This window comes from Cnephaeus nilssonii, assembly GCF_951640355.1.
Source record: "Cnephaeus nilssonii genome assembly, chromosome: 5".
Taxonomy (NCBI): Eukaryota; Metazoa; Chordata; class Mammalia; order Chiroptera; family Vespertilionidae; genus Cnephaeus; species Cnephaeus nilssonii.
The window spans coordinates 27529282-27549789 of NC_137076.1; the positions used below are offsets into that span (position 1 = coordinate 27529282).

Sequence of the window (20508 nt, forward strand, 5' to 3'; positions counted from 1 at the left end):
ACAAAGGTGGACCTGTCCTCAGTCACCCACAGCTGGAGTGAGACCTGAGGAGCTCTAGCTAAATGGAGATGGTTTACAGCAGGGCTGGGAGGGGTGAGGGAAGGAAGGCCCTGACTTTTAGTGCAAAATATAAATGGGTGCCAAAAAGTCGGTCATCAAGATAAATAATATCCCACTGCAATAGTCTTATCTAATAATAGACAAACATGTAAATTGACCATACCTCCGCTATGCCCACAGCCAATAAGGAGTGAGTATGCAAATTAACCCAACAAAGATGGTGGGTTAATTTGCATATGCAGGTGCAGAGTGGCTGGGAGGGTTGGGACGCAAGCTATGAGGGGGAAGGGAGGCGGCAGAGGGAGCTACAGGAGCGGTGCTCTAGCCAGGAGTGAGGACTTGCAGGCTCCCGGGTGGCCAGGAGCGAAGCCAGGGGAAGAAAGGCCTATTCTTGCACGAATATTGTGCAATAGGCATCTAGTTTTCAAAATAAAAGTGAGTACAAAAAAATCTATGATGAACAAAATATCCAAATTTTAAACAGAGACCAGAGCCAGGGCAGGTTCTATGTATAATTTAAAGGTTAAATTTGTCAAAAAATATTAAAACATTAAAAGGCAGGTGTATTAAAACTCATAATATTAAATATAAATATTTTATTTATACAACAACCAGAATTTATTATACTGTATGCTCATTTTGTTTAGTTATAATATACTAGAGGCCTGTTGCACAAAGATTCATGTATAGGCCTTCCTTCACCTGGCTGCAGCACTGGTTTTCCTCCAGCACCTGGGACCCAGGCCTTCACTCTGGCCTCTGCCTTCCACTTTTGCTTTGGCAAGAGTCTTTGCTCCAGCCAGAGTCTTCGCTGACTCCAGCCGGAGTCTGCAGGCTTCGCTTTGCTCTGGCCAGAACACTGCTCCTGTAGCTCCCGTCCCTCATAGCAGGTATCCTGCCCCACCCAGCCACTCCGCCGCTGGGAGGCGGGGCCATTGCCATATTTGTCCTGCTAATTTGCATATTCCCTCCTGATTGGCTGGTGAACATCATGGAGGTATGGTGAATTTACATATTTCTCTTTTATTAGTGTGGCTAATAAACTTTATTATCATTTTACTTTCTGACTTCAAGATTTTAAAATTCTGCTTCTTTGCTTAACTCGTTTTTAATAGAAGGAATTGAAATTTTCTGCCAATTTCTCTTATTTAAGAAAAATATGTTTTTATTAATTTGAGAGAGAGAGGAAGGGGGAGGGAGAGAGAGAGAGAGAGAGAGAGAGAGAGAGAGAGAGAGAGAGAGAGAGGCAGACATCCCTGAGAAAAAAAATATCAATGGGCCACCTCCTGCATGCCCCCTACTGGGAATGGAGCTCAAAACCTGGGCATTTACACAGGGGCACATAGTTTCCTTTTGCCTGGGACTCCAGTATGACTCAGCACAAGCCACTGTGTGGCCTTAAACAAGTTACTCAACCTCTCTGTGCTCCTCCATAAAATGGACATGATAGAACTAGCACGTACTCAAAGCATTATTGAAAGGATTGTTATGAGTTAACACACGTAAAGCCCTTAAAATAGTGCCTTTAAAAAAAGGAAGGAAGGAAGGAAGAAGAAAGGAAGGAAGGAAGGAAGGAAGGAAGGAAGGAAGGAAGGAAGGAAGGAAGGAAGAGACATAATGTGGGTTGGTGTTTTATTTTATATTTCTGGTAGCCCCATGAAAAAGGAGTATGAGAAACTGATTTCAGGAATACATTTTATTTCACCCAAATATATCCAAAATGTTATCATTCCCACATTTTATAAAAGTTTGCAAAACCGCTGAAACCGGTTTGGCTCGGTGGATAGAGCGTCTGTCTGAAGACTGAGGGGTCCCAGGTTGGATTCTGGTCAAGGGCATGTACATTGGTTGCGGGCACATCCCCGGTGGGGGGTGTGCAGGAGGCAGCTGGTCGATGTTTCTCTCTCATCGATGTTTCTAGCTCTCTATCCCTCTCCCTTCCTCTCTGTAAAAAATCAATAATAATAAAAGTTTGCAAAACCACTATCACACTAATAATAATATTAAAACAATAAATTCATTACTATTTAAGTAAAGCTTATTTTTAAAAAATATGTTTTTATTGATTTCAGAGAGAGAAATGGAGAGGAAGAAAGAGTTAGACACATCCATGAGAGAGAATCATCAATTGGCTGCTTCCTGCACGCCCCCTACTGGGGATCGAGCCCGCAACCTGGGCATGTGCCCTGACTGGGAATGAAACCATGATCTCCTGGTTCATGGGTTGACACTCAACCACTAAGCAACATTGGCCGGGCAGGATATCAAATTTTTAATGACTTATTTTACTTCTATTTGTAAGCCTTCGAATCTGGTATGCCTTTTATACTTAGAGTGCAATTCAATTAGGATGTGAGCTTTTCATTGGAAACATTTTTTAAAAATATATATTTTTATTGATTTCAGAGAGGGAGAGGGAGATAGAAACATCAATGATGAGAGAGAAATCATTGATTGGCTGCCTTCTGCACGCCCCCCACTGGGGATTGAGCCCAAAATCTGGGCATGTGCCCTTGACTGGAATCGAACCTGGGACCTTTCAGTCCGCAGGCCAATGCTCTATCCATTGAGCCTAGGGCTCATTGGAAACATTTTGATCTCTATTTTAGGATTCATAAAATTTGCAGTTGAAAAAGCAGATAGACATATTCAAGTTGTTCCAAACATAGTTTAAAAGGTTTTCCAATCACTAAATCAAGCATCATTTTTATTGTTATGTTTTTGAGATTTTAAAATTGATTTGGGGGGGGGGGGAGGGGGGAGAGAGAGAGAGAGAGAGAGAGAGAGAGAGAGAGAGAGAGAGAGAGAGATGAGAGAGTGAAACACCGATTAGCAGCCTCCCGCAGTCCCCCACCAGGATGGAAATCCTCAAATGGGCATGTGCGCTGAGCAGAATTGAACCAGCAAACTTTTGGTGCACAGGACGATGCCCAACCAACTGAGCCACACTGGCCAGGGCCAAGCATCACTTTTTAAAACATGTATCTTCATTGTTGAAAGTATTACAGATGTCCGCTTTGTTTGTTTGTTTGTTTGTCTTTTCCCCATTGACCCCCTCCCCCCTGTACCCGCCCCTTCCAGGCCTTTACCACTCTATTGTCTGAGTCCATGGGCATCTTTAAAAACTCTTTTATTGTTGAAAGTATGACATCTGTCCCTTTCCCTCAGCTGTCCTCTCCCAGCCGGCCCCCATGGCATTTTTTAAATCGAGATATAATTTACCTTCCATAAAAGTCACCCTTGGAAATTACATGATTTCAATATATTCACAAGCACTGGTTTGAAAGCTTAAACCTGAGTTAACTAAAATGAAATAAAAGTAGAAATCCAGTTCCCATTCAAGCTAGCCACCTTCCAGTCCCCAGTGACCACATTGGCTTGGGCCACCATTTTGGGGAGCACAGATAGACCCTTCAGTGAGGCTGACTCGCTTTCCTCCTCCACCTCTATCTCTGAGTAAAATTCCAAAGAAATCACTAAATCCTGGCAACTCCCAGCTACCACTATCATTTGTAATTCATCATCATCAACACTCTCTAGTCTATGGGCTTCTCCAAAAACAAGCTGAGCTCGGGACAGCTCCCGTGTCAGGGCTAAGCCTTGAGAGGCAGGAACTTGGAGCTGAACTTGGACCCTGTCCACCCTGCCCATCCCCTACCCCTGACACTCATGTTCTGTTCCCCTGGGCAGGCATCTGTGTGGCTGACCCCTATGAGGTGACGGTGGTGCAAGATTTCTTCATCGACCTAAAGCTGCCCTACTCTGTGGTTCGTAACGAGCAGGTGGAGATCCGAGCCGTCCTCTACAACTACAGGAAATCAGATACGCTCACGGTGGGTCCTTGGAGCAGGAGAGGCACGAGGGGAGACCTGGAGAGGGGACCATGGCGCATGCCCCTGGCCTGATACTCTCTCCCTGGCAGGTGAGAGTAGAAATGCTCTACAATCCAGCCTTCTGCAGCATGGCCACTGCCAAGAAGCGTCACCTACAGACTGTATCCATCCCTCCCAAGTCCTCGCTGGCCGTGCCTTATGTCATTGTGCCCCTGAAGACTGGCCTGCAGGAGGTAGAGGTGAAAGCCACTGTCTATCGGTACTTCATCACCGACGGTGTAAGGAAGACCCTGAAGGTCGTGGTGAGTCCTTGGGGCACCTGCTGCCTCTTGTCCTTCTGGAGGGACTCTTGCTCTCCCTGTGCTGTCAACTCAGTTTCGAGCCCCAGGCTCTGAGACACTAATACTGTCCGTGTTCAGCTTAGGAAAGTTAGGAGCCCAGAGGTGTGAAAGCAGGGCCGTGTGAGGCAGTGGAGACATTCTTCTGCGCATAAAGTTCTAAGGGGGTGCCCCAAACCTCAGCAATAATGATAAAAACTTGTTTTCCTTAAAATATATTTTAATATCAAATACGATTTTAACACATTTCAGTATAAGAGTTTTGTCTTGACTTTTAAAATTATTTTTATTTTATTTTTTCAAAATCTTCATTGTTGAAAGTATTACATATGTCCCGTTTCTCCCCCCCCCCCATCGACCCATTCAAGACCCCCCAGCCCCTCACACCATCTGAGTCCATGGGTTATGCATATATGCATACAAGGTCTTTGATTGATTCCCTCCCAACCTCCCACACTCCCCCCGCTTTCCCTCAAAGATTCTGCACTTTTTTCCATGCTTCTTTGTCTCTGAATCCACTCCTTTCATCAGTTTATTTTCTTAATTAGATTCCATATATAAGTGAGATCATATGATACTTGTCTTTCCCTGACTGACTGAATTCACTTAGCATCATGCTCTCCAGGTCCCTCCATGCTAGTCTCAAAGGATAAAAGACTCTTATTTTTAATGCTGTCAACTCAGTTTTGAGCCTCAGCCTCTGAGACACTAATACTGTCCGTGTTCAGCTTAGGAAAGTTAGGAGCCCAGAGGTGTGAAAGCAGGGCCGTGTGAGGCAGGGGAGACATTCTGCACATAAAGTTCTAAGGGGGTGCCCCAAACCTCAGCAATAAAGATAAAAAGTTGTTTTCCTTAAAATATATTTTAATATCAAATATGATTTTTTCAAACACATTTCAGTATAAGAGTTTTGTTTTGACTTTAAAAATTTTGGGGAAACATATTTCACAGACCAAATTTTCTAAGGAATAATATAGGATATAGGAATGTTCTACTTTTGAAAATATATGTTTTTACTGATTTCAGAGAGAGGAAGGGAGAGGGAGAAAGAGAGAAACATCAATGATGAGAATCATTGATTGGCTGCCTCTTGCACGCCCTCTACTGGGGATCCAGCCAGCAACACAGCCATGTGCCCTAACCTGGAATGGAACCCTGACCTCCTGCTTCATGTGTCAACACTCAAACACTGAGTCACACCAACCAGGCAGCAAAGTTCTGTTTTTACCAGTGATTTCAAAATTTTTAAATTTTTGAGTTTATTGAGCTAAGTGGACTAACATGTGTTGGGGAACAAGATCTCTAATGTTCCATTACCTGTGAATTTTAGCCTTAAAATATACATTAACAGTTACATTACTACTGTTTCCCACAGTTTGGAACACTTTCAAATATAATAAGAGATAGGATCATCAGTAAAAGGCTTTTGTCATTTTTTTTCTCTTGTGAATATTTTTATCACTATTTTTTTTATTGTTTAAAGTATTACATATGTCTCCTTTTCCCCCAATTAACCCTCCCACCACACCCGCCCCCCAGGACAAGCCCCCACCGCCCCAGTGTCCGTGTCCATTGGTTATGCTAATATACATGCATACAAGTCCTTTGGTTGATCTCTTACCCACCCCCTCCCCTGCCTTCTCTCTGAGGTTGGACTATCTGTTCAGGGTTACTTAGTCTCTGGATCTATTTTTGTTCATCAGTTTATGTTGTTCATTATATCCCATATATGAGTGAGATCATGTGATATTTATTTTTCTCCAACTGGCTTACTTCGCTTAGCATAATGCTCTCTAGATACATCCCTGCTATTGTAAATGGTAAAAACTCCTTCTTTTTGACAGCAGTGTAGTATACCAGTGTGTAGCTGTAACACAGTTTTTTAATCCACTCATCTGCTGATGGGCACTTAAGCTGTTTCCTAATCTTAGCTATTGTAAATTGTGCTGCTATGAACATAGGGGTGCATATGTCCTTTCTGATTGGCGTTTCTCTTGGTATATATTTCCAGAAGTGGGATTACTGGGTCAAATGGGAATTCCATTTTTAATTTTTTGAGGAATCTCCTTTTGTCCTTTTTTAAATATTTTAAAGCAAAACAAATTCATAAGCAAGATCACTAATATTTTATTTATTTATTTATTTATTTATTTATTTATTTATCTAATTTTAAAATAAAATATTTGATAACATTTATGAGGCTCATACTCCAGTTCTGTTCTCCAAGCTGTGTGACTCTGGGCAAGTTACTTCAGCTCTCTGTTCTCCAGTTTCCCCATCTTTATAAGTTTGTGTTTTGTTTTAAGATTTTTTAATTGATTTTGAGAGAGAGAGAGCAAAGGAGAGGGATAGAGAGAGAAAGATCAATGTGAGAGTAATATATACATCGGTTATTTTCTGTATGCCCTCTACCTGGGATCAAGCCTGGAATCTGGGCATGTGACCTGACCTGGAATCAAACCAGCAACCTTTCTGTGTACTGGACAAGCCCAACCAACTGAGCCACACCAGCCAAGGCCCGTTTCCCCATCTTTAAAATGGGAATGATAATAGCGGTACCCTAAACGAGTTAACCTGAGTAAAGAAAGCTTCTAGGCACATAGGAAGGTTTCTAAAAGCTTTGTTGTTTTATTATTATTATTAATTGACAATGTTGTTATTAGATCATACCACACTATGAGGTAGATGTTTGTATTGCCTCCTCCCTAAAGGAAGGAAACTGAGACACAGAGAGGTTAAGTAACTGGCTCTCAGTCACACAGCTAAGACTGGCAGATGCCATCTAAGCTACAGTAATCCCCAGAACAGTGCCCTGCTGACCAGCTGTGTCTCTGTCTGTCCTTTTATTCACCCAACTCCCCCTTCCCTCAACACTGTCCAGCCTGAAGGAATCAGAATGAACAAAACTGTGGCCGTTGAGACACTGGATCCAAAGCGCCTGGGCCAGAGTGAGTCAGCGCAGGAGTGGGGTGAGGCCTGGGTGGTGTGCAGGGTCTGGTGAAAGGAGGCTGGTGCCAAGGGTGTCTCCCATTCCACCACAGACGGTGTGCAGCGAGTGGAGGTCGAGGCTGCAGACCTCAGTGACCAAGTCCCTGACACAGAGTCAGAAACCAAGATCCTCCTGCAGGGTGAGCTGCCCTTGGTCCTACCCATGGGGCCCGGGAAGGTGTGGGAGCCATGACCCCGAAGAGGTGCCCGGTTCCATCGACTTGCGGAAATATTGAACCATGGCGCCTCTCTCCTTCTCATGTGCTAGAACAGCCTCTCCTTGGTGTGTTCGCAGAAGGCTCCAGGCAGTTCTTAGCTTCTGCTGGTAAAGAAGCTTAAATGAGAAGTGATAGAGCTCAAGAACAGAAATTCTGGAACTAATTGCCCAGGATAGAGGACTGGGGCGAGAAGGCACAGGAAGGAGCCAGCAAAGCTCCTTGCACCCTCTGTCTGGGGTAGAGACTTAGGTTTGGGGTAGAGACTCTTGGTTTCCTGATCTGTGATGAAAGCAAATGGTGGTGCCTGTTTCGAAGGGTTGTTGCGAAAGTTAAATGAGATACTATATAGTGTTCTCTTAGAAGGGAGCTTGGCAAATGGCATTAAGCATGATAGACGTATTCATGACCATTGGTCCTGGAATTATGTTACCACTGGTGGAGCATGAGGACCCCCCGCAGTCACATGCCTCCAGCCGCCAGCTGGCCCTGACTCCCTGACTCTTTGGCCCTGGCTGGTTGGAGCCTGGGAAGGCTGGGGCAGCCCCGGCCCTCTTCACCCCACAGTGGGTCTCCTTGCCTGAACGCCATCCTTCCTCCTGGCTGCAGGGACCCCAGTGGCCCAGATGGCAGAGGACGCCATCGATGCGCAGCGGCTGGGGCACCTCATTGTGACACCCGGGGGCTGCGGAGAGCAGAACATGATCCACATGACGCCCACGGTCATCGCGGTGCACTACCTGGACCACACCGAGCAGTGGGACAAGTTTGGCATTGACAAGCGGCAGGAGGCCCTGGAACTCATCAAGCAGGGTATGTCCCCTTCCCCTGTTGGAGGCCCCAACTCTGAGGCCTCACGCTGAGCGCTTTCCTCCTCTGAGGCCCCGCCCCTTGTCTGAGACCTCCTGCTCTCCCCTCTTTGAGACCCTGGTTCCTGAGAGTTCCCTCTTCCACTGAACCCCCTTGAGAGTCCTTCTCTCTCTCAACCCCCTCTCTTCTGAGAAGTCCATACCCCTCCTCACTCTGATCCCTGCACCCTTTCAGTGTCCCTCCACCCAATAAGCTCCCCTCCCCTCCAGACATTCCTCCTGGTCCTGAGCCCCCTCTTTCCTCCCTGAACCTCACCTTCCCTTTCACAGAATCCTTGTTCCCTCTCTAAGCCTCTCTGTTTCCTGGCATACCCACACCAGCCACTGCCTCCACTCAGCCCTCGCTCCCCCAGTGACGCTTTTCTCTTCCTTGCAGGGTACACGCAGCAACTGTCCTTCAGGCAACCCAACAAGGCCTTTGCGGCCTTCCTGCATATGCCGTCCAGCACCTGGTGAGCCTGCCCATCCTTGGCCCTGCACACCCTCAGCAGGGCCTAGACCCAGGCCTGCAGTGATCTAGGCTGGCCTTTCCCACACAGCCTCCCCCTTCAGAGTCAAGGTGCACATTAGCAGAGTGTCCTACTGTCACTGAGCACTGCCTACATGCAACATTGGATCCTGAGACCTGGCACGGGAAACAAGGCACACCTGAGCAGGCCCGCCCCTCTCTGCTCCTTGTTTGGCTGGGATGGCAGTCTCTGGATCCAGAGCCAATTGGCTCATGCTCTGTGCCCACCCCCAGGCTGACAGCCTACGTGGTCAAGGTCTTCTCTCTGGCCGCCAACCTCATCGCCATTGACTCCGAAGTCATCTGTGGGGCTGTCAAGTGGCTGATCCTGGAGAAGCAGAGGCCTGATGGAGTCTTCCAGGAAGATGGGCCCATGATACACCAAGAAATGATTGTAAGAGGCCGGGATTCAGGGCAGGCTGGGGGAGAGGAGTGCCTGAGTGCTCCAGCATGGACAGGAGACAGGCTCCATCTGCCATTTGCCCAATTCCCAGCATGGGATGGACAGAGAAGTAAAGGAGCCACGATGGTCACTCCTCCTTTGCAAAAACCAGAGACCTCAGAGTCCAGTGCAAAACGAATGTTCCCTAGCCCCCCATTGCTTTGGAAAAAAAAACCTGAGAAGTCCTTAGAATTGTGGTTCTCAAACTCCGATCTCCAGGCCAACAGCATCAGCATCAGCTGCAAGTTTGTTAGAAATGGACATTCTTGGGCTGGATCCCAGATGCACAAATCAGAAACTTTGGGGGTGGGGCCTAGGAATTGGGGTTTTAATAAGCCCTGACTCCAGGTAATGCTGACGTGTGCTCAAATGAGCGAACCACGGCTTCAGCCTGACCTTTCAGGCTTCCAGCCTCACAGCCTTCCCCCTCCACATTCCACTGTACTGCCTGGCGCCTTGCTCCCGGGCACAGGGCCTTTGCACATGCTGTTCCCACTGCCTGGCATGTTCCCACTGCCCTCTTTGAGAATTGAGTCCTACTCACTCTTCAGATTGTGGCTCCACCTGTCATCCCTCGGGGACACCTTTCCAACTTCCCTGACCAAGACTCCCCCACCCCCTAACTCCTACCCACCCACCCCCGCTATCCATTCTCACTGCCACATCCACTTCTGCGCAGCACTCATCAGTTTGTAACGATATATCTGTTGATGAGCTGGTTGGCTCATGCCTGTCTCCCTATGAGATGGGGAGCTCCATGAGGGCTGGAGCCATCTTACCCACAACACCAGCAACATTTACAGAATGAGTGAGTGAATGAATGACTACTAGAGTATGGCCCTCCTGTGAGACACTGGGGAGAGAACCACCCCTGCCCCGCTGATCCTACAGGGGGAGGAGGGTTGACATGTGGAGCACTCAGGTGACCCCATCCTTACTTCCTGCTCCACATTCTAGGGTGGCTTTAATGATGCTGAGGAGAAAGATGTGACCCTCACAGCCTTCGTTCTCATCGCGCTGCAGGAGGCTAAAGATATTTGCGAGCGACAGGTCAACGTAAGTGTGACCTCCCTCTCCCCCCTCTCCTTTCTAGGCACAGCCATCGTGACCCCCCTCCCCCAACTCTCCTTAAAAATCAATTAAGAAAACAACAACAAAGGTAGTAATCCCTCAAAACTCATCATTTCTTAATTATTTTACTACCTTTTATCATTATCCATGCTCTTGAGGTTATATGTGTCTGTTGTACCTATACGGTGGACATACTACATAATCTCTTCCCAGTTCTACAGTCAGTGACTCCATGCTGGTAGGATGAAATCAGCCATGGTTGTATTTACACTATAAAAATCAGCTAACTCTACAAAGCATACCTGCCTCTGCACCTCATCTCATGGGTCTCAGTATTCTCCTCTGTGCAGTAGGGATGATGATGAAAATAAAACCTACCTCATAGGATTTTGAGGTGAAATGAGTGGATATGTGACTGGCACATGTGTTAGCTACAGTGATGATGATGATTAGATAATAGGTGGACCCAGTGGTGTGCTAACCCTGGGTGCCTATTTGAGGCATCTCTTTCCCACTCTGTTTTAAGGTTTGTCACATTGGTAGCTTGAAATTGGCTATGGTGGAAGTATTTACACCACAGTCATTGGCAATCAATAAACCAGCTTCCCTATCCCCCACCTCCTGCACTAAATAGACAACTGGTTATGAAATATTTACTAGCACACCACTGGTATACAGACTGCACCAGGAACATGATAGGTACTCAGTAACAGAGCAGTGCACAGTGGCTAAACTGTCTGGGGAACCCTTAAAAATAGACAGATACAAGACAAATATGTACCAAGCCAGAAACATAGTGCCCAGGAAGTGGTGATTATGTGATCCTTGCCAGCTCTCTGGGGCAGCAGTGCCCACCTGACCAGAGTACCCAATCTTTTTCTCATAGAGCCTTGGGGGCAGCATCAATAAGGCCGGAAACTTCCTTCAAGCACACTACAGGAACTTGAAGAGACCATATGCTGTGGCCATTGCTGGCTATGCCCTGGCCCAGTTGGGCAAGCTGGAGGGCCCTCTCCTCAGCACATTTCTGAAAGCAGCCACAGGTGAGAGGCAGCCTGGCGGGCTAAGAAGAGATACGTGGCTTGGGGTTGAGAATGGCCATCTTAAACGGGGCTGCATGGCTCCAAGTTGAGCTTGGATGAGTGGGTCTGGGTGTGAAAAGTCCTCATTGTAAGTGACACGAAAGGTGCATGACTCAACAAGTATTTTTGAGTACTTGCTATGACACAGGAGCAAGGACATGGGCTCTGACATCAGACAGATTCAAGTTCAAAATCAAATCACCCTCAGCCACATTCTCACTGTGTGATCTTCTACAATCCACTTAACCTCTATGGACATTGTGTATAAAACGATACCGACATCACAAGATTGATGCGAAGATTAAATGAGTGATGTGGATAGAAGAAGGTCTAGCCCATAGTAAGAGATCTGTCACTGATGTTGCTATTGCCTTTAGTATTATTAATAACATTACCATTATTTCAAGGGTTATTAGGACTAGATAAGAGAATGACACAGGAATTTTAGCACAATAAGTAGCACCTCGTGAGCACTTAGTCACTGATTCAAGTGATGACACCTTATCAGGTTTATGCTCACCTCTGTAACATATCTGAGTGTGTACTGAAGTAGTTTCACACACAGAAGTTGGTGTCTTGCTGTGTAAGAAACAGCGCAGTGCGGGGGGTCCCAAGTTGGTGGACAGCTCTCCTCTATACAGTGATGCAGGGATCCAGGCTCTATCTTCTCATGGCCCTGCCACCTCAGGGCCTCGGAATCCCTTCTCTTAAAGCAGAAGGGGAAACAGTCAGGAAGACTGTGCAAGGGAGGTAGACCAGCCATGGAAGGGGCCCCGTCAATTGCTCTGCACATTTCATTAGCCAGAGCTCAGTTATGTGACCATTCCTACTTCAAAGGCCTCTGGGTGATGTAATCCAATTCTGTGCTCTGAAAGAGGAGAGAATGGTTCTTGGAGACAGTCTCTGTCATGAGTACTTTCTTAGACACTTGGGACATCACAGTGAATATGGCACAGCCCCTTCCATCATGGAGTCACGTTCCAGTTGAGGAAAGAAATTAGTTAATAGATTTCTGTAGAGCGTCATAGTGCGGGGACAGGAGAAGCACAGGATGCTTTAAGAGACAGAAGGAAGGGTCTCACTCTGTCTTGGGTGCCATTGAAGCCGCATTGTGCGGGTGGATAAGAATAACCAGGGGTAGGTGGAGGAAAAGGTGCTCCAAGACGGGAGAACAGGATATGCAAAGTCTCAGAGGTAAGAATGAGCATGGCAAACTTAGGGAATCTGCTCCCATAGGTCAGAGGGGCTGCAGTTCAGAATTCAAATGAAAGAGTGAGGTTGATGAGGGAAGAGAGTAAGGCAGGAACCATCAGACTTAAAGCCACAAATGTGGGCCAGGACACTTGAACACGACAAGGTCTTGTACAAGTCTTTTTTCTGAGCTTTCTCTGAACTACTTCCAGGCTGGACAGAGCAGTGAGCATGCGGACTGGTGTTCTCTCTTGTAGATAAGAACCGCTGGGAGGAGCCTGGCCAGAAGCTCTACAACGTGGAGGCCACATCCTATGCCCTGTTGGCTCTGCTGCTGCTCAAAGACTTTGACTCTGTACCTCCTGTCGTGCGCTGGCTCAATGAGCAGAGATACTACGGAGGTGGCTATGGCTCCACCCAGGCAAGTGGTCCCACATCCCCCATGCAAATGCATCCTTACCTCCTCTGGCCTGACTGGCCTCCCTGATAAGATGCTGAGACCAAGAGAGGCAGCTGATTGGAATGAAGTTGAGAAATCAGGTTTTTGTTACAAATCTGTCTATGGATCCTAGACTACATTCTGGATGCCCCAAGCTATGTTTTGAGCCCCCTTTCTCTCCTGGTGTCCAGATCATGTTCTCATGGCCCAGGTTCAGGGGTGAGCCTCTCTCTGATGGGTTCTAGACCATGTTTCCAGTTCCACCAGGCCTCCCATCTTATCCTGTTCCACTGGTGGGTTCTAGACCAATTCTCAATTATTATAGGGAATCATCAAGTCCATCTCTCCCTCTGGCGGGTTCTAGACCATGCACTCAGTTCCACGAGGCTCCCAGTGTTACCTTGTCTCACTGTGGGTTCTAGGCCATGTTCTCAGTTTGCTAGTGTATTATCAAAGCCTGCATCTCTCCCTGCTGGGTTCTAGACCATGGTTTCAGCAACTTCAAGTCTAGCAACCTCAGGCTTCATTTTGATCCCTTTTCTCTCTGGTGGTATTGTCAGATTTTGAAAAAATCCTCATCCAAGGATATGTTTATTGATTTGAGAGAGAGAGGAAGGGAGAGAGAAAAATTGATGTGAGAGAGAAAGATCAATGGATTGCATCCTGTATGTGTCCTGACTGGGGATGGAATCTGCAACCTTTTGATGCATGAGACAATGATCCAACCAACTGAGCCACCTGGTCAGGGCTCACTGTCACTTTTGGATTCTAGATTATATGCTTAGTTGTCCCCAGGTTCCAATTTTATTATTTACTCACAATAGTTTCTAGATACATTCTCAATATCTATGAACCATGTGTTCGACTCTATTCTCTGGATGGGTCTAGACCACATTCTCAGTGTTGCTAGACTTTCAATCTTTTTTTTTTTCTTTCTTTTTTTGTAGCAGCTGCTGGCATGGTTTTATTGTATTGTATTGTATTTATTTATTTATTTATTTATTTATTCAATATATTTTTTTATTGTTGATAGGATTACACATATCCTCCCCGCCCCCCATTTCCCTTCTCCTCCCAATCCCTACCACCCACCCCTAAATCTTCACTACCTTATTGCCAGTGTCCATGGGCTAGGCATATTAGACCTCCAGTCTTACGCCTTCACTTCCTTGTGTATCTAGATATGCTCAGTGTCTCCACACTCTGGTGTAAGCCTCTGGCCCTTGGCGAATTCTAGGAGATGTCCTCAGTGTCTAATGACTCCCACTCTATCCCTTGTGCACTTTGGTCCCTTCTAGGTCACAGTCTTAGTGTCAGCAAGCCCTAGACTGAGCCTCTCTCACTGAGAGAGTTCTGGAACATGTCCTCAGTATATAACAACCCCCATTCTTATCCTCACCCCCTCTGGTGCATTTTAGGCCACAGTCTCAGTGGCCCAGCTCAAAGCTGAAACTTTTCATCCCCCAGCAGGTTCTGACTGCTTTCTCAGTCTCTCAAATCACCCTCTTTTTCTCTCACGGGTTCTAGGCCACTTTCATGGTGTTCCAAGCCTTGGCCCAATACCAGAGGGATGTCCCTGACCATGAGGATCTGAATCTGGATGTGTCCATTAACCTGCCCAGCCGCAGCTCTGCAGTCACACACCGCATCCTCTGGGAATCTGCTAGCCTCCTGAGATCAGAAACGGTACAGATGCTTGGCCAAACCCTTGTCACTCTCATCTTCCATGCCAGTCAGAGTCTGCAGGAGGCAGGAGGGAGGGAACGTGACCTTGGCAGTGGGGCGAAGGCTTGGCTCCCAACACCTTCACTTTTCTCCCCACTCCCTGCAGACCAAGGAAAATGAGAAGTTCACATTAACAGCTAAAGGGAAAGGACAAGGCACCTTGTCGGTAAGGACCAGAGCCCACACCTGCTTTGCTCACCATCTTCTCTCAGCCCCGCTGCCCCAGAGGGACTATCTCCTTCCCAAGTCAAGTTTGCTGACATCGCATCTCCCCTCCCATCTCTCCAGGTGGTGACATCATACCAAGCCAAGATCAAAGGCAGAACCTCTTGCAATAAGTTCAGCCTCAGGGTTACCCTGCGACCAGCCCCTGAAGGTAGAAGGAATAAAGACCCTATCTGTCACCCTTCCCCCACTGCCATTCTAGTTTCTGCCCCACTCCTGAATCAGGATCCAGCCTGCCATCCTTCTGTCTTCTGTGTTTCTAGCAAAGAAGCCTCAGGATGCCAACAGCACCATGTTACTCAAGATCTGTGCCAGGTAAGAGATGGGTCACTGGGGTTCATCTCGCTCATTTTTCTCTCTAGCAAGACTTCCTGTAAATAACATCCGAGGTACCTACTACTCTCTGGGAATGTGTTGTGTGTGTAGTGCTGTGCTGAGCACCCTCCAGGAGGTAGACAGCATGGCATGGTGGTGTGAGACTAGCGTGACCACATAAGCTGAGACTGTGAAAAGTGATGTTGATAATCAATGAGGGAGATTAAAATTGTTACAGGAATTTTACATTATTATTATTTTTAAATTTTTATTTCTTTCAGAGAGGAAAGGTGAGGGGGAGAGAGATAGAAACATCAATGATGAGAATCATTGATTGGCTGCCTCCTGTACACCCTCCTGTACTGGGGATAGAGCCCTCAATCAGGGCTTGTACTCCTACCGGGAATCAACTTTGACCTTCTGGTTGAGCCACACTGGCTGGGCTTACATTATTTTTTTTTTATTACAACATTGAAAACTCTCATATTGCCAGTTATAAAAGTATAGAGTAATGAAAAGCATAGTTAATATGAGTATTTTTTTTAGTGCACTGTAATTTAAAAGGTCAGAACATTGTGCCCTAGCCGGTTTGGCTCAGTGGATAGAGCTTTGGCCTATAGATTAAAGGGTCCCAGCTAGGATTCCAACCAAGGGCACATACCAGGGTTGCAGGCACAATCCCCGCCCCCCAGTAGGGGGCGTGAAGGAGGCAACCAATAAATTATTCTCTCTCTCTATTGATGTTTCTATCTTATCTCTCCCTTCCTCTCTGAAATCAATTAAAAAGTAACATGTCAGAACATTGAGATTGAAGTTGGTTTTGGTTTTTTGTGAAGCACTTATCCAAAGCCCTGTGGTTTGAACAGTGCCTCCCTTCTTCTCTGTAGCACTTACGATATGGAGCCAGCATCTGCTCTGTGACGCTGTGAAGTGTCATGTTCCCTTCTAAGTTTAGGGCAACTTCCCACATGTAATCCTCTGAGCTTCCGATGTCATGAGGTATTTAAGAGTTCCTTCACAGTGAAGTGTTCTTCCAGGGTCACTTCCTCTGGGACATCATTTTTGGCCACAGCCACTTTCTTCATTGATGTTGATGCCCTTGCCTTCACTAAGTGCCTCTGGCCCCATGATGGTCTCTCCAAGGGCAGCAGGTCCACATTGTCTCCATCTGCTGATTCTTCTCTGGCTCCATTTAGGTGCCGCTGAAATTTCACTCCCGGTGTTACCACTCTCATTTCTGTGCTGCACTTTCATCTTTGCTGGCGATTCCCTTTCTATGACATTTTGATAAAATCTCACATGTTTTGTTTGTTCTTACTGAGAGAGAAGGAACTAACACAGCTACACAGGGCTTGAATTATGGTTGCTCGGTGACACATCACAGACAGACTTTGAAAGAAGTGACATGATTGGTCATTGATTGTAATGCTCATTTGTTTACGTAGTGATAGGTGGACTGAAGAGCTGGCAACTAGATTTGTCCGTTAGGCATTTACTCATTAATATATTGTGGTATCGGGATTAGAACGTGTTGCTGAGGGACTGGTATTATTGAACTAGACCGTGATAATGGAACCATGCAGTGAGACCTGCCTGTACTCTTGTCTTCATTTTCTAGAAGAACTGGGGCACAAAGAGGTGAAGTGACTTATCAAATGTCACATAGAGCTGGGATGTGAACCCAAGTAGTTGGGTTTCAGAGGCTGAGCAGTTCTTTGCCTTAACCATTACACACCTTTCCTTTATTCCCCTTGCAGGGGGGTGTTTCCCTAGATCTGACATCCTCTATGCTGCTGTGTGGGAACCAGAATCCTCAGTCACTGATCAGACTCCCTTGTCCAGGCATTGACCCCTAGGGCTAACCCTACCTGGGACTCAAACCCTCTCTCCCTGCCCCATCCAGGTACCTAGGAGGCCAGGATGCCACTATGTCCATCCTGGATATATCCATGATGACTGGCTTTGCTCCCGACACTGCTGAACTCATGCAGGTATGAAAATCCTGGGCTCAGGGGCTAGGATTGGTGGGAAGAAGCCTGGGGTCTGGAAGAGGCTGAGGGAAGGAAGGGATTTTCACAAGCTCTTCCCTCCTCCAGCTGAGCAGTGGCACTGACAGGTACATCTCAAAGTTCGAGTTGGACAACAAGGCCTTCTCCAACAAGAACACCCTCATCATCTACCTGAACAAGGTGAGGCTTCCATTGGGACCTTGACCCATAGGTCGCTGGCCTTTTCCTTCTCTATTGGTCTTTGTCTTAGAGTCCTCTGCTTGATCCATTCCTTCTAGAAGAAAAGAGGATTGGTTGTGCATGAGATGGGCTTTTTAAAAAATAATTTTCATTTTCATTTTTGTACTTTTAATTTTTATGGAATCCCAGCCCTACAGAGCAATTGTAGAACAGTATAAAAAGTTCCATATACCCTTTACCCATATTCATTAAGTGTTAGCACTTTCCTCCAAATATACATCTCTATCACATATACATGCATGTATGTCTGTCTTCCTTCCATCCTTCCTTTTTTTTCTTTCTCATTTATTTTCCCAGCTTTATTAAGATATAACTAGCATATAACACTGTGTAAGTTTAAGGTATACAATGCAATGATTGGATATATGTATATTGGAAAATGATGACCGTAGTAAGGTTAGTTAGCACATGTATCAACTCATAACGTGTGTGTGTGTGTGTGTGTGTGTGTGTGTGTGTTGAGAACTTTTAAGATTTACCATCTTAGCAGCTTTCAAATACACAGTGCAGTATTGATAACCATGGGATGTTTTTAGGGGCACAGATAGCAATTCATTGGACAGAATTCAAATTCATGGTCACATCAAATGGAAAGGGAGGCTGAGGAGTATAATCTAGCGATGAGCCTTGGAGAAAAGGAAAACAGATTTGTTGACCTGCTCATTAATCTTTGCCACTCTTCACCCCCCACCCATCTTCTCCACGCAGATATCTCCTTGGCCCCCCCATTTCTCCTTATGCTGGACTCTCTCCCATGTCGCCCCACTGACTCACCTCCTCCTTTTCCCAGATCTCTCACGATCAAGAGGACTGTATAGCCTTCAAAGTTCACCAATACTTTAAGGTGGGGCTTATCCAGCCGGGAGCAGTCAAGGTGTACTCATATTACAACCTGGGTGAGCAGCCAACCTTGGTCCTGGGGTCTGAGGGTCCCAAAGTTCTATAAGATGTGGTCCCAGGGCTTGGTGATTGGGGACCTGGGAGTCCCAGGGTTCAGGACCTAGCATCTCCAGGTCTGAGGGACTGGAGTTGGGAATCTGAGCCCCACAGGCATGGTCTTGGGTGGAGGCCTTAGCTCTCTGACACCTCCCACTCCCTCTGCCCACAGATGAGACTTGTACCCAGTTCTACCACCCAGAGAAGGAAGATGGACTGCTGAGCAAACTCTGCCACAATGAAATATGCCGCTGTGCTGAGGGTGGGTGCACAGGAGCCAGGAAGTGGCAGCCCAGGCCCACTTGATACCCTGCCCCCCACCCCACCCCTTTCCATGATGCTGATGCAGGCAGCCCCAAAAGCCCAAACCCAGGGGACACCAAGAGGGATGGGCCTGGGGCTGACCACACCCATGGGTGGCGGGCCCTGGGTGAGAAGTAGAGCTTAGATAATGTCCCCTGCCCACCCACCCCACAGAGAGCTGCTTCATGCACCATTCAGAGGACCAGGTCACCACAGAAGACCGGCTGGACAAGGCCTGTGAGCCAGGAGTGGACTATGGTGAGGAGGGGGTGAGGAGATGCACGTGTAAGTATGATTGTATGTGAGTGATGGTGTGTGTGGCTGTGGTTGTGTGGGTGAGACAATGTGATGGCAGGTGTGGTCAGGATTGTGTGTGTGACTGGTTGTGAGTGGCCACAGGTTCATGGTTGTGGGTGACTAGTGTGTGTGTTATTAGAGGCCATGATTGCTGGGGAACCATGATTATGACTGGGCTGGGTATGTGCAAGAGTGTGAAAAATGGTGGTTGTGAGTAGATGCGGTTGTGTGTGTCTCTGAGAGTGTGGATGTAAATAGCCATGATTGTGTGATGATGACAGTGGATAGGCATAGCTGTCCCTGTATATATGATGAATTGTGAGTGGCTATAATTGTGTGCATGGCTGTAGGTGACTAAGTGTGATATGGGGTTGTGAGTGACCATATGTGGCTGTGTGTAAGAGATGGTGGTTGTGGGTGACAGTGGACAGGAGTAACTGTCCTTGTGTATGGGATGAGTTGTGGGCGGCTGTAACTGTGCACATGGCTGTGGGTGACTATGTGAGATGGTGGTTGTATGACCCTGTGTGGGTGCTATGTGGCTGCTTGGGAAGCCATGTGCCCAGGTGCCCTTACAAGTAGGGTGCCGCCCAGTTGTCAAGCCTGCCCATAACCCATGATGGCCCTCCTTTCTTCCCCTTCTCCTCCTCCCCCCGGCAGTGTACAAGACCAGCCTGCTCAGAAAGGAGCTGTCCAATGATTTTGATGAGTACATAATGGTCATCAAGCAGATCATAAAATCAGGTCAGCCCTGGGCTGCCTTCTGTCTTGCTGCCTTCCCCTCCCTTCTCCTGCCTCCTCCACCCCAGCTCAGCGTCCTTCTCTCCCCGCCAGGCACCGACGAGGTGCAGCCTGGACAGGAGCGCAGGTTCATCAGCCACGTCAAGTGCAGAGCAGCCCTGAAGATGCAGGAGGGGAAACACTACCTCATGTGGGGCCTCTCCTCGGACCTGTGGGGAGAGAAATCCAAGTGAGTGCCCACCCTGCACATGGGTGTGCTTGCCCAACACACCCTTCCAGGACCCCTCCTGACCTGCCATGTGTCCCTCCTCCCCAGCATCAAGTACATCATTGGGAAGGACACCTGGGTAGAGCTGTGGCCTGAAGCGGACGAATGCCAAGACGATGAGAACAAGAAGCTGTGCAGGGACCTGGCCAGCTTCGCACAGAACATGATCGTCTTTGGCTGTCCCAACTGACCCCCATCCGACCCTCCTGCCAATAAAGCTTCAGTTGTATTCCATGTGATCTCCCAAAGTCTGGGGTTTTTGTTAGAGGGAAAGCGACAGCCTGTTCCCTAGCTGCCTCACCTGCATCTCAGCTCAGTCCTTACTTGAAACCCCCAAGAATCTCATTTGCATTTTCTCCTGTGCACTGATGCCCTCACCACCCTCACCTGCAGCTCCCTGCCCCCTCACCTGG

At 47.2% G+C, this 20508-nt stretch overlaps 1 protein-coding gene across 1 annotated transcript in view; it reads left to right on the top strand.

The window, feature by feature from the left end:
- The window catches only part of LOC307100278 (complement C3-like), a gene marked incomplete at both ends in the record, with an annotated part of 35128 nt that extends 14843 nt beyond the window's left edge, over positions 1 to 20285 (top strand). Inside the window, 22 exons of the mRNA XM_079772658.1 lie at positions 3751 to 3893; positions 3983 to 4195; positions 7113 to 7179; positions 7273 to 7359; positions 8044 to 8247; positions 8680 to 8755; positions 9046 to 9205; positions 10211 to 10309; positions 11211 to 11367; positions 12855 to 13018; positions 14564 to 14722; positions 14868 to 14927; positions 15050 to 15137; positions 15250 to 15301; positions 17205 to 17292; positions 17398 to 17490; positions 18341 to 18446; positions 18659 to 18748; positions 18964 to 19047; positions 19747 to 19830; positions 19921 to 20056; positions 20144 to 20285. Coding sequence (XP_079628784.1) covers positions 3751 to 3893; positions 3983 to 4195; positions 7113 to 7179; positions 7273 to 7359; positions 8044 to 8247; positions 8680 to 8755; positions 9046 to 9205; positions 10211 to 10309; positions 11211 to 11367; positions 12855 to 13018; positions 14564 to 14722; positions 14868 to 14927; positions 15050 to 15137; positions 15250 to 15301; positions 17205 to 17292; positions 17398 to 17490; positions 18341 to 18446; positions 18659 to 18748; positions 18964 to 19047; positions 19747 to 19830; positions 19921 to 20056; positions 20144 to 20285 — 2552 coding nt within the window. The remainder of the gene's footprint in view (positions 1 to 3750; positions 3894 to 3982; positions 4196 to 7112; positions 7180 to 7272; positions 7360 to 8043; positions 8248 to 8679; positions 8756 to 9045; positions 9206 to 10210; positions 10310 to 11210; positions 11368 to 12854; positions 13019 to 14563; positions 14723 to 14867; positions 14928 to 15049; positions 15138 to 15249; positions 15302 to 17204; positions 17293 to 17397; positions 17491 to 18340; positions 18447 to 18658; positions 18749 to 18963; positions 19048 to 19746; positions 19831 to 19920; positions 20057 to 20143) is intronic.
- Positions 20286 to 20508: the final 223 nt, after the last annotated feature.